At 37.9% G+C, this 14,154-nt stretch overlaps 1 protein-coding gene across 4 annotated transcripts in view; it reads left to right on the forward strand.

The window, feature by feature from the left end:
- ATP8A1 (ATPase phospholipid transporting 8A1) overlaps positions 1-14,154 on the forward strand; it is a 266,458-nt gene that overhangs the window by 32,103 nt on the left and 220,201 nt on the right. For all 4 annotated transcript variants that reach the window (XM_050791502.1, XM_050791504.1, XM_050791503.1 and 1 more), the window contains exons 2-4: positions 5,319-5,433; positions 6,703-6,802; positions 7,777-7,875. In XM_050791502.1, coding sequence (XP_050647459.1) covers positions 5,319-5,433; positions 6,703-6,802; positions 7,777-7,875 — 314 coding nt within the window. The remainder of the gene's footprint in view (positions 1-5,318; positions 5,434-6,702; positions 6,803-7,776; positions 7,876-14,154) is intronic.

The following is a 14,154-nucleotide window of genomic DNA, read 5'->3' on the forward strand; positions in this document are numbered from 1 at the left end:
TACCATCTCACACCAGTTAGAATGGCAATCATTAAAAAATCAGGAAACAACAGGTGCTGGAGAGGCTATGGAGAAATAGGAACACTTTTACACTGTTGGTGGGACTGTAAACTAGTTCAACCATTGTGGAAAACAGTGTGGCGATTCTGCAAGGATCTAGAAGTAGAAATAGCATTTGTCCCAGCCATCCCATTACTGGGGATATACCCAAAGGATTATAAGTCATGCTGCTATAAAGACACATGCACACGTATGTTTATTGCAGCACTATTCCCAGTAGCAAAGACTTGGAGTCAACCCAAATGTCCATCAGTGACAGACTGGATTAAGAAAATGTGGCAGATATACTCCATGGAATACTATGCAGCCATAAAAAAGGATGAGTTCATGTCCTTTTTGGGACATGGATGCAGCTGGAAACTATCATTCTTAGCAAACTATCACAAGAACAGAAAACCAAATGCCACATGTTCTCACTCATAGGTGGGAATTGAACAATGAGATCACTTGGACACAGGAAGGGGAACATCACACACTGGGTCCTATTGTGGGGAGGGGTGGGGAAGGGATAGCATTAGGAGATATACCTATTGTAAATGACAAGTTAATGGGTGCAGCACACCTACATGGCACATGTATACATATGTAACCTGCACATTGTGCACATGTACCCTGGAACTTAAAGTATAATAAAAATAAATAAATAAATATGAATTTGTATTCGAAGATGGAAATGGGGATAGAGATGGTCAAGGAAGGGGTAAGTCATGGGTTAAACATTATCAGCACTCTTCTCAGTTCTGCGGAGGGGAATAGAAGCATTAGCCAACAGACTTGAAGTATCATGGCCCCATTGCCAAGATATTGCAACAAACTTTTAAGAAGTTGGTCCTACAGATGCATCTACCCCTTTAGCAGGATTGGTTGCATCAGGCTGTACTTCTCCAATGCTATGAGAGTCTTAGTTCATCTAACCACTGGTGGATGGGTTACTTTGGTCATTTAACTTTCTACATAGGCCAATCTGGGAGAGTTGAATTGATTATGGAACTTCAGTTACTCTAGTTCATATGGCAATTACTTCTCCTCATAAATTTACTAATTGTTGTTTGGACATCAGTCCTACAGGCTTGGACAACATATGTCTACTTGAAAGAGATCTGTTTCTATTATATTGCTAATCTGGTTTTGCTCACTTGTTAATTCATCAGGCTTTGAGGGCTTACTCTGAACAGAGGTATAATAGGTAACTTACCATGTAACAAGGGATGCAGGTGAATTGTCAATTACACCACAAGGTAAAGAATTACCACCCCAAAATATTCTTCAACCTCTAACCCAGAAGCTGCCTCCCATTTTTATGAGGCTCAGCCTATGACTGTATCATTATCCACCCAGTTAACTCTTTAAGTATAATAGACTTTTACAATATCTATTACATTTATTGTAATACAAATTACATGTATTGTAATCTATTACAATATTAGGTGTTTTAAGTACATTGCATATATATTCATTCATTTACTACCAACTATTCCAGGAGATGAACACATAATATTTCTCTTTGAAAGATTAGGAAACTGAAGCCTAGTGAAAGTAAGTAACTACCTAAAGTCATGTTTTATTCTTGGCTTTGCCATTTACCAAATACTGTTCATTCGACTATACTTAATACGGGGTTTGAACCCATTACATTGTGGGCTTCAGAGTTCAGTCTGAACTAGAGAAGATGGGTGGGTCACTGAGTGGATCTCAGAAGCAGTCAGTCGAATGTCTTGCAGTCCGTTTCCATTAAATATGCGAGTATCGTACGTCCTCTTCGTGCAAGATTGTGCTAGGAAAAGCTAAGAGAGATATCAAAGAGCATGAGTAAGATGCGTTTCTTTCTCTCAGTATATTTCACCTTAGCATGACTTACAAAGAAGGCTTCTGAAGGCCTGCCCTACAGAGAAGACTCAGTGAGAAGTGTTACTAGATCCAGAACGGCACTCCCCTTCCCCCTGCTTTCTGTGAGGGGATGACATAAAAGCATCACAGTTTTCAGTAGTCCTTAGGAGTTCAGACAGGTGGATTAAAAGCTACTAGTAAATTTTAATGACTTATGTGAACGAACCCTCTAAATTATTAAACAAATCGCAAGGGACATGGGTTCCTTAAAACGAAGAATAGAACCGTGTATAGGAAGGAATGCCATCTTAGTTTGACCCTCTTTGGGGCAGGGTGGTAAAGGATTCTCCTATTTTGATTGTCTTTGTCACCACTCTAATAGCTCAGCTCAGGCATTGCCCAGGTGTGCACATGTAGCTCTTTATGTGGTTATTATAGCTGATGAAGGTGGTGATATGCAAAGGAAATAAAAAAATGAAATCATAAAATAGAATTATCTGGTGCGTATTGAATAACTGTCAATTTTGAATGTAGCAAATGTGTTTTCACCTCTAACCCAGAACTGTGAGATCAAAATTGCTACTTACCTTCCTCAAAGTGTTGGTTCATTAATCAAATAGAAGAGCCTGTTTCTCTTCCCCATGGAAAGAGTCTGGACTGACAGGTTACTTATGTTAAGTCCAGACCTAACTTGCCCATTTCTGTAATGTAAGATGATTTCATTGAAGAGTTTAATTATAATGGTTGCAAACTCTCACTTCCAAATTAGCAAAAATGCTAGTCTTTTTCCCAGGTACCTTCATCAGAATATTCCTGAGGATCTCTGAGGTCAAGTATGTTCACTGAGCTATTTCTGAGAACTTCTGAGATTGCTGTGCCTGTTTACTGCTAGCTTGCTGTCACCTGCTAGGAGTAAACATAGAATCGGATACATCGCAGAAGGTGATACCCGCAACCTCTGGCCTTCAGACATTCTGGGAGTGGGCTTCAGGTGCCTGTTGGCTCTCCAATTCACTGCTGAGGAGACAGAGGAGAAGTGACTACCAGCTTACTGGCTGAGAGTCTCACTCCCTGCTTTCAGTGCAGATCTCCCTTCCTCAGTATCACACCTGCTCAGGGCACACCAGAGCCAAGCATTCTGCAGACATTCAGCTTCATGTACAGTATCTTGCCAAAGCTTTTCTGTAGTGCCTGGGTAAAGAAAGCCTATGTTATCTGTGACAGCCTGTGCTCAGAGCCATCCAGTCTCTTCGATGGTCCTACCCCTGGCAACAGGTTACAGTTTGGACTTTTCCCCTCATTTTGGTGAGTTTTCTCTTTAAAGATCCCTTATTATCTGATGTAGGTTGGGCCCCTACTAAATCCATTAGGATTGTTTTAATTACTCTGATTCCCACATAAGGGATAGGGTTAATTCCAATCCCTTTAGTTCAAGGAAAATCCTTTGCCCCACAGAAATTCTTGAATACAAATTAATATCTGAGGGAGAGATGCAGTATCCAACTGCTTTCAGTGGATAGCAGTATCCAGTGCTCTCCCAGCAGCATTTGAGACCCCAGTGTAAGTAGGTATGTCTAGAGGGAGTGACACCCAGCTCCTCAGCTAAGGACATCCCAGGGCCAGGCCCTCAAAAGTCCCATTGCATAAATACAACACTCAAAAGTCCATTATATCAGGTAAATACAACACAACCTGAGAACATCAGCTCAGAGTGGAGTGGAGAGCTGGTTTTTGAGGCTCTCTCTCTCATCCAGAGACTGGGAACAGCACGCTCTGGTCTTCATGCTACCAGGAAGGAAGACCTAATAAAGGACTCAATTTTTTTAAAGATTGATCTCCCTCTAATTGATAATCCATATGTGAAATTTCAATTATACAAAACTAGAGGGAAACGTGTGTGTTTAGAACATGGTGTAGGGAAACACTGTGAGCAAAGCTGTCGATTGGGTCTGAAACCCTAAAATGGGTGTGACAGTACCTATCAGAGCATGTGACCTCCAGGGTGATAAGGATACAGTGTGCCTCTCACCCTGTGCCCCTCCTACTTGGAAAGCTTTCAGTGGCTGGCTGCCAAGCAGAGCGCAGGGTCCTCAGGGACCTGGCCTGTGTGCTTCCTCAGCGTGGTTTCTAGTCGGCCTTCTGTCTGTGCTCCAGCAGCACTGCCCTGTTTGCTCTCCCCTGCACACATGACACTGTTGCTCACACCCCAGTCCCTGTGCTCATGCTTCTCGCCTTTGTAGAACACCTCAATGATTTTCTGGTTTCAAACCATAACAAACCCCACAGGCCAGCTTTTCGTGTAGTTTGTTACCAGCACTTGGCCAACAGTTGTTTTTTAATCAGTGGGTGGAGCAGCTTTTCTTGCCCTCAAAAAACAGTCAACCACTCCTTTTTCATTGGGTATATGTATTTGGCAGACATTGGGTACCTGCTGTTTGTTGGCACTGGTGTTGGAAAGATGAATAACACACCTTCTGTGGCCCTAGGGAGTTCCCATTCTGGTAGGGGGAACCTGACTCAGACAGCAACAAAACCTGCTGGTAAGTGTTTTGCTGAAGAGTGGGGAGGTTCAAAGGGCTGTGGAAACCCAAAGACGTTTCTCTAACTTGAACATCATAGAACACTTCAGAAGATACCACATGTCAGCAGGTCTTATGGGAGGAGTTGGCATTGGCTAGGCAGCAGAGAGAAGAAAAATGGGTTTTGGAGATACAATACTGTTGTCACCCCTTTGATTTTCACTAGAAGGTACAAAAAGCTGTTTAAAATACTATCTGTTCATGTACTGTTCTAGAACTTGTATGTATTTTTTGAAATGTCAGCGTTGCAACAAAGTACGCAGTTGAATCTAGCATTTTGTTTCAATAATTATGAGATGACTTGAAGTGCTCTTGAGAAATTTAAAATTCATTTGAATTCTAACTGGAGAAACAAATAGGTGATGATAGTGAGTTGGATCACTGTTGCAGTTCCTTATTTAAACCTATCTTTTCTTCTGTCTTCATCTGGGAAAAAACCCAGAAAAGTATTAAATGCGTATGCCTGAATTTTTGACTATATTTTAAATTACCTTTATTTTGTTAGTTTTAACTAAAACTGTAATTTAAACCAGTTTAAAAATAATTTTTACTTCTGGGCATCTTTTTATATAATGGAAGGAAATAAGTTGAACACTTATGGGGGAAATGTAAAGTTGATGTTATGTCTTATTTTTGATATGGCTCAGTTTTTACATGACTATTAAATGCTGCCCTTTAAATCTAGTAGAAATGTTAAATGTGAGGATGTTACTTTTTATTATAAAAGAAACAGCAGTAAGGGGAAGCATGTAGCTTTTAACAGATTTCATATTCTAGCCTAGTTATGAAATGTGTTTTTGGTCTGGACAATAAAACATTTCTTGTCCAATAAGAAGATGATCTCTTTTTAAGGTTATGAGAAGACAGATGATGTTTCAGAGAAGACCTCGCTGGCTGACCAGGAGGAAGTGAGGACTATTTTCATCAACCAGCCCCAGCTGACAAAATTCTGCAATAACCATGTCAGGTAGGAACTTCCAAAGAATGCCATGAGACCAGCCAGCAGAGCAGAGCTGGTTAGGTCAAAATGAAAATGCTTGCAAAGAACTTTCAGTGCAGTCGGTTAATATTTGAGAGCTCCCTGGTGGCAGTGTGAATAGGCTGTTTCTCCATCTTCTATCCCATAGAGAAATATTAATAAGAATCTGGAAATAGCGAGGGGCAGAAAGAATAAGCATCCATCCTCTGCCAGGTCTATGTAGATGGTCTGAATAATGGAAGCTGCTTATGTGTAAATGCCTGTGTCCTAAACCTGTTAATAGAGCGATGCATTACTGGTTTTGGATAACAAGTTTTAACATTTTAGGAGAGGTCTTTGCAATTCTGCACCAAGAATTCCTTCTGGTTATATAGTCTTTAAATATTGGTTTTTAATAGTTGTGAAGTTTAGTATGGTGGGGAGGAATGGAGGGCTGTGCGAATTACTTCACTGCACTGTTGTGTTTTCATTCCAACAATAGTGTAAAAAGTATCTGTAAGCACTGGCCACTTAAGCGGCTTCTGGGACCACATAAACACCTTCAGTGCCAGCAAAGTGTTTCTCCAGTGGCAGAGTTACTAGATTTGAGAAGTGCTCACTTAATATGTACAACTTCAAATTCTAGAGGAACACCTCTCAATTTGGGTAGTGTGGCATGTGTCTGCTTTAATCTCCTTTCTATTTGATAAACAATAGGAAGATCTAGATGTTTCTAAGAGCTAAGTGGTGATATCTTACTGATGTGGGCATATCTGGTGTGTTTAATGTGGATTTCTAGCCAAGTTCCTGGAGTGGCAGTGAAGAAAATTCAAGCAGAACCGCAGAAATCTCCCTGAAATTATCCAGAAAAGGCATCTCTGTTTACAGTGTCAGGTCAAATTGCTGATATGGGGGGATTTTTTTTGCAAGATTTTATTTTCTACTCACATGTTGTACTCTCTCTTATGGAGGACTGGAGCCCTTTAACTCCAAAGTTGCTCTTCTTTGTAAGCTACTTCTAGTAATGTTAAGCAGGCTAACTGGCCAAAGAGGACAAAAGATTATGCAAAAAATAAAACCTGTGGTATTCACTGTTTACTATTTATTTAACCTTTTCACTCTCTTTCATTTAGGTTAATAACCCTTTGCAATATTCTCCCAGTTTGAAACAGCGGCAAATGTTCCTTATCTAACTTTTTATATGGTAGTAACAGAACTTTGTAGTATGGGTGCTAATTATGGAGAAGTTTTATACTGCTTTTCATTTTTGTTTTCTAGCACTGCAAAATACAACATAATCACATTCCTTCCAAGATTTCTCTACTCTCAGTTCAGAAGAGCTGCTAATTCATTTTTTCTCTTTATTGCACTGCTTCAGGTAAAGTCATATCATAAAACCTTGTCAAATGTTCAGGTACTAATAAATGTTAAGCCCGTGACCAATCCCCTGAGGTTTGTCTAAATGCCGAGAGGTAAGCTGGTTTTGGTGGGCATTTCTGGCTCCTGCTGCAAGCAGTGTTAGAATCCACTACCTTTTCCAGCCTTTTGCTTCATTTTTATCAGCTTATGTTGGATGTTCTATAAATTTGATGTGGCAAGGACTCTTCATTTTGGGTGGTAAAGGGGATGGTACGTTTTCTTAAAATGTTAATTTTTGTAGTAAAAGTGTCAACTCTGAACCTTAGAATGCAAGAATTTAAATCTTGTGCTTCTCTTTGTATGTAAATTAGTTGTAGTCAGAAAAAGTTCCAGTTTATTAAAAGTAGCGTGTTTAATATATGCTTAAATTTGAGAAAATATTTTCATTGACCTTGAAAATAAAGAATTTTTAAAACACCACAAAACACAAGGAAAAAAATTTAAAACTCTCACTATTCCACCACCAGAGACAATTACTCTTAAATTGTGGGTATATATCCTTCTGGTCTTTCTTTTTTCCTTCCAACCGTTGTTTATTGATTTAGTTTACAAAAAGGAGATCATAGTATACCTATTGTTTTGTAACCTGCCGTATTCATATAACAATGTGTGGATATTTTCCCAGTTATTCATTGTGTTTCTAAAATGTCATTTTAATAGTTATATTTTAGTGAATAGATATACTGTAACTTATGTAGCCAATTTTCCAGTGGAGGTGGTAGTCCTATATACAACTGCTTACCATGAAACTAATTAGCATGCTTTTCCAGTACTTATCAGATATGAACAAATTACTTCACCCAGCATTAGTCCACCAAGATACTAAAATCAGTGAGGCATGTTTTAGAAGGCACTAAGACTGTTTTCTTGAATCTATTGTAAATTTTCTAGTTCTCATTGGATTTCTCTTTTTTTTTTTTTTTTTCCAAATAGCAAATACCTGATGTGTCACCAACAGGTCGTTACACAACACTGGTTCCTCTCTTATTTATTTTAGCTGTGGCAGCTATCAAAGAGATAATAGAAGATATTGTAAGTATTCTATTTTTTTCATAAATATATGTGACTTTGTTATTTATATATGTTTTAAATGTTAGTTTTTCCTTAAATCATTTAATTCTTGGCATGCGCTGTCCATTCAACTTCAAATGTCTAGAGTATGTTCCTACCCCTGAAGTTAATTTTTGTTTTCTATAATATTGCTAAATGTTTGTTACAGTGTTCTATTGCATTTATAGTTTAGCAAATAAAAGAAATTAATTTACTATACTAATTGACTTGAGGAGAAAAGTACATTTGAACATTATTTTCAATTAAATGAAAAAATCTCCAAATTAAGTGATATTTTTTGATATTTTCTATTTTTTAATTTAAATAATTTTAATAAATTTCACTTTATTAAATGCCTTTGATTCCTTCTCACTTTATTTAGTAGTTCTAAGCTGCTTTTTCCTTTATCTCATTTTTTAAAAGAAAGTAACCAGATTTGCTATTTTTATTCTGTAGTAATAAGAGAAAGGGGAAGTCACTTTCTCCTTTATAAAACTAACTCTCCCAGATAAATTCAGGCCTTTTTTCTGTTTTATCTGTTTTAACTGTCTTACTTGAGGAGACCAATGTTTTGTTTTGGTTTGATTTTTTCCTATTCTTTTAAAATACTTCATATATATATATATATATATAGAGAGAGAGAGAGAGAGAGAGAGAGAGAGACTTTTAAGTTCAGGGGTACATGTGTAGGGTTGTTACATGGGTAAATGTGTGTCATGGGGTTTTATTGTACAGATTATTTCATCACCCAGGCATTCAGCTGAGTATCTATTAGTTACTTTTAGTTATTCTTCCTGATCCTCTCCCTCCTGCCACCTTCCACCCTCCAGTGGGCCTCAGCGTGTGGTGTTCCCCTCTGTGTCCATGTGTTCTCATCATTTACTCCCACTTACAAGTGAGAACACATGGTATTTGGTTTTCTGTTCCTGTGTTAGTTTGCTAGGGATAATGGCCTCCATCCAGCTCCATTCGTGTCCCTGCAAAGGACATGATCTCGTTCTTTTTTATGGCTGCATAGTATTCCATGGTGTATATGTACCACATTTTCCTATCCAGTCTATCATTGATGGGCATTTAGGTTGATTCATGTCTTTGCTTTTGTGAATAAGGCTGAAATGAACATACACATGCATGTGTCTTTATAATAGAATGATTTATATTCCTTTGGGTATGTACCCAGTAATGGGATTGCTGGGTCAAATGGCATTTCTGTCTTTAAGTCTTTGAGGAATCACCACACTATCTTCCACAATGACTGAACTAATTTTCACTCCCATCGATAGTATATAAATGTTCCTTTTTCTCCACAACCTTGCCAGCATCTGTTTTTTTTTTTACTTTTTAATAAATGCCATTCTGACTGATATGAGATGGCATCTCATTGTGGTTTTGATTTGCATTCCTCTAATAATCACTGATGTTGAGCTTTTTTTGTGTTTGTTGGTCGCATGTATGTCTTCTTTTTAGAAGTGTCCATTCATGTCCTTTGCCTGCTTTTTTTTTTTCTTTTTTTCTTTTTTTTTTTTTTTGAGACAGAGTTTCACTCTTGTTGCCCAGGCTGGAGTGCAATGGTGCAATCTCGGCTCACTGCAACCTCCACCTCCCAGGTTCAAGCGACTCTCCTGCCTCAGGCTCCCAAGTGGCTGGAATTACAGGCATGCACCACCACCACACCCGGCTAATTTTGTGTTTTTAGTACTGAGAGGGTTTCTTCATGTTGGTCAGGCTGGTCTCGAACTCCCGACCTCAGGCAATCCACCCGCCTCAGCCTCCTAAAGTGCTGGGATTATAGGTGTGAGCCACTGCACCCGGCCCTTTTCCTACTTTTTAATGGGTTGTTTTCTTCTTGTAAATTTAAGTTCCTTATAGATGCCAGATATTAGATCTTTGTCAGATGCATAGTTTGCAAGTGTTTTCCCCCATTCTGTAAGTTGTCTGTTTACGCTGTTGTTAGTTTTTTTTTTTTTCTTTTTTTGCTGTGCAAAAGCTCTTTACTCAGATCCGATGTGCCAATTTTTGCTTTTGTTGCAATTGCTTCTGGCATCTTTGCCCATGCCTGTGTCCTGAATGTACATATGTACCTAGGTTTTCTTCTAGGGTTTTTATAGTTTGGGGTTTTATATTTAAGTCTTTTTTTGTTTGTTTATTTTTTGTTTTTTTTTTTTGTTTTTGAGCTGAATTTTCACTCTGTTGCCCAGGCTGGATTTCAGTGGTGTGACCTTGGCTCGCTGCAGCCTCTGCCTCCTGGGTTCAAGCGATTCTCCCATCTCAGCCTCCTGAGTAGCTGGGATTACAGGTTCCCAGAACCATTCACAGCTTTGTGTGTGTGTGTGTGTTTTTTTAGTAGAGACAGGGTTTTGACATGCTGACCAAGCTGGTCTTGAAGTTCTGACCTCAGGTGATCCACCCACCTTGGCCTCCCAAAATGCTGAGATTGCAGGCATGAGCCACCATGCCCAGCCTTCATTTAAGTCTTTAATCCATCTTGAGATGAGTTTTGTATATGGTGTAAGGAAAGGGTCTAGTTTCAGTCTTCTACATATGGCTAACCAGTTATTCCAGCATCATTTATCAAATAGGGACTCCTTTCCCCATTGCTTGCTTTTGTCAGCTTTGTCGACAATCAGGTGGTTGTAGGTGTGCAGTCTTATTTCTGGGTTCTCTGTTCTGTTCCATTGATCCATGTGTGTTCTACTAGTACCATGCTGTTTTGGTTACTATAGCCCTATAGTATAGTTTGAAGTTGGGTAGCATGATTGATACCTCCAGCTTTGTTCTTTTTGCTTAGAATTGCCTTGGCTATTTGGGCTCTCTTTTTGGTTCCATATGAATTTTTAAATAGTTAAATTTTAAAGTATTCATTGACATTCTTTACAGAATGTCAATGGTAGTTTAATGGGAATAGCATTGAATCTGTAAATTGCTTTGAGCTATATGGCTATTTTTACAATATTGATTCTTCTATCCAGGAGCATGGAATGTTTTTTGTTTTGTCATCTCTGACTTCATTGAGCAGTGGTTTGTAGTTTTCCTTGTAGAGATCTTTCACCTTCCTAGTTAGCTGTATTACTAGGTATTTTATTCTAAAATAGTTCTTTGCCAGTCTGAGATGACGATCTGTTAAGCCTTAGGAAAGTAAGATGGTAAAGCAAGGAAATGCTGAGAAATTGTTTAGAATGCTCCAATTTAAAGTTATACAAACATTAACATTTTTTCTATAGAGGATCAAATTGGGATCTTATTAAGACGGCATGTGCCATATTAGGAATGGGTCAATTGAAGATTTAGATCATCTGTTTCAAAAGCATCCAAGTATTTAAGAGTACAAACAGGTGTTGTACATGTGTGTGCATGTGTGTGAAACAGCGTAGTCCTCTTGATTGAAAATGACATACTTGATGGAGAGACTAGCTGAGAAGTGTAAGAGATTCCTACCTGTATTGCTCCATGCTGACTTGCCAACCTTTAAATTGTGGTAGGACTTGGCAGTCCACGGGGATTGGTCTTTACTACACTTTTGTCACTTTCTTTGCCTTATGGACTTCCCTTTTCTTTGTTTAGCCTAATTTTCGTTGAGTAACTTTAGTTTGCTAGGCATCCTGCTAGTGTTTTGCAAATGTTTTTCTCATTTAACTTTTTCAGTAACTTTGAAAGTTGGATATTAACCCAGTTTTAAAGGTAAGGAAGCTGAGGCTTAGAGAGGTCATGTAACTTGTCCAAGAAAGTGATAGAATCAGAATTCTGTCCTATCCAGTGCTCTTGGCTCTGCATGATTGTGAAGAGTCACCAACAGTAATATTAACAACATTTATTGTGCTTCTAGGTTGTACTTACTCTATGTCCTTTACATTTACTAAATCTTATAACAACCCTTGAAGATGTTATTGATCTTATCCCTATTTTACAGATAAGAGGAGGCAGGAGGGGTACCGTAACTTGTCCAATGTCACAACTGGGGCTGTCAGAATTCAAAGAAGGCATTTTGGCTCCGGACTCCTGCCTTATAATCACTACTTAAAACTGCCTTCCCTGTCTGTTTTGTTTTGTTTTGTTCCCTGGCAAAGCTATAATCTCTCTAGCTCTTTGAAAGTACATGGCAAATAAAATTGTATTCAAGAAGTTTTTTTTTTTTTTTTTTTTTTTTAACAGAACTCTTTTTGGCATAATATAATAATTGGGTACTATAAGAAAGCTGCTAATCATGGAGTCCTAAAGAATGTAATAATAGTATTGTGATATAATAGTATTATATTGAGTAGTTTTCCAGTGAAATCACTGTTAAGAAATTGGCTAGAAATTGTAAGAGTAGCTTAACAAGAAGTTTATGTAAAACTGTAGAGTGATAGAAAGTTTGAAAGAATACTCTCTAAAATGGGGGACAAATCAAATAACAATTTAGATAGTTGGACAAAGAGCTGTCTTTATCAGTGAGAATAATGAATACATTTATTCATTCATCCCTTCAGCAAGAACATTTGAAGAACTCTTGAGCTGCCAGGTATTCATTAGGATACGTATGAGGATGTGTTAAACTTTGCTGTGCTGGTAATCATGTCTCGTATGTCAGTGGCTTAATACATTGTTTATTTTTCAGTTACTGAAAGACACATGATGGAGGGCATCAGGGAATAACCTGAATCAAGATTCTGCTTTGTGGAATATTGGTGGTTATTGTAGCAAGGGTGGGGAGAAGGGATGGGATCTCACTTCTTCTATGTTTTGGTCCAGAAAGGGAGCACACATCTCTTTATAGCTCAATATTAGAACTAGTGACATGGCAAAGAGAAGGTGTTATCTCAAGGTCCATGGAAGTGGAGAGCTGGATATTGGTGAAGACTGGTCATGGCTGCCACTAATACATCAGTGAATAAAGTAGAGATTGCAATCCAGTAAACTTTCCTATATTCTATTAGATAATGTTTTTAAATCTATATATAGAGATTTAAAATTTAAAAGATAGATTAGATAGATATATGGATGGATAGATAGATAGATAGATAGATACATAGATACATAGATAGATAAAAATATAATTAGAATTGCCTGCAGGTAAGATACTGAAGATTTATACACCCCAGTGCATTTTAACTCTTGATGCTTTAGACAACATAGTATCATTTTCTATTTTTATGTGTTAATAGCAACACACATACTTGAAAATACTCTAAAATTGATGGAGAACTCTTTTCTAAAAAGCTGTATTATGCTAAATGCTAGTTCCTATGATAAAGATCAAATTTGTTAAATTGATATTTACCACTAAAAATGTTCCCTCTTTGCTATAAACTTGTTAATATAAATACTAGTAGACTCCATTCGTTATAAAACAGTTATTCAAAGTCTACAGTGTGTAGGAACCAAATACTGAGACTATGTTAGTGAGTAAAAGTAGCCATGATGGAGCTTGTATCCAATAGAAGACATCGACATTAATCAAGTAATCACACTGGTGAGAATTGCTTAAACCCTGGAGGCAGAGATTGCAATGATCCAAGATCCCACCACTGCACTCCAGCCTGGGTGACAGAGTGAGACTCCATCTAAAAAAAAAAAAAAAAAATTCATACTAGGTTATTAATGAGAATTAAATGATGCACATGAAGTCGTTAGAATAGTGCCTGGTATATAGTAAGTGATGAACAAATGTTAACTGTATTATCATCTACAGATCCTTTTGGCTAAACAGTGGAAAATGGATTACAAGGAAAACAGCATTTGTGCAGACAAGAATATTCCAGTTGTTAGTGTAAAAAAAATATATAAGATATATTAGACTCAGCATGTATGGTAGACATGGTGAAAAGAAAGAAAATGAATTTACTACATTTTTAAGTATAAAACTGACAAGACTTAACCACTCTCTAACATGCTACATACCCTATTCTATCCACAACCACTGGAATGTAAGCTCCATGCAAGGAAGGGGTTTTGTCACTTGTACTGTAGTCTTGGCAGCAGTAACAGGGTCTGGCACATAGTCAGTGTTTAGTAAATATTTATTGAGTGAAAGAATGGCTTGGATAGGAATGAGAGGAAAACAAAGGTATAAGAATGAAGTTCCTGGTTTGGGTAAATGAATGACATGTGTTTCCATGTCTGAGACAAGTACCAGGTCTTGGAGATTAAGGTCACAGGTTGCCTTGTGGACAGTTTGAGATGCCTTTGAGATTGCCAGAGAGATGTTAAAGACGCAACCAGATATAATCGTGGAGCTCAGATGAGAGTTTTGACTGCTGTGTATTTATGTACTGGTTATAATTG

Source organism: Macaca thibetana, chromosome 5 (assembly GCF_024542745.1).
Source record: "Macaca thibetana thibetana isolate TM-01 chromosome 5, ASM2454274v1, whole genome shotgun sequence".
Taxonomy (NCBI): domain Eukaryota; kingdom Metazoa; phylum Chordata; class Mammalia; order Primates; family Cercopithecidae; genus Macaca; species Macaca thibetana.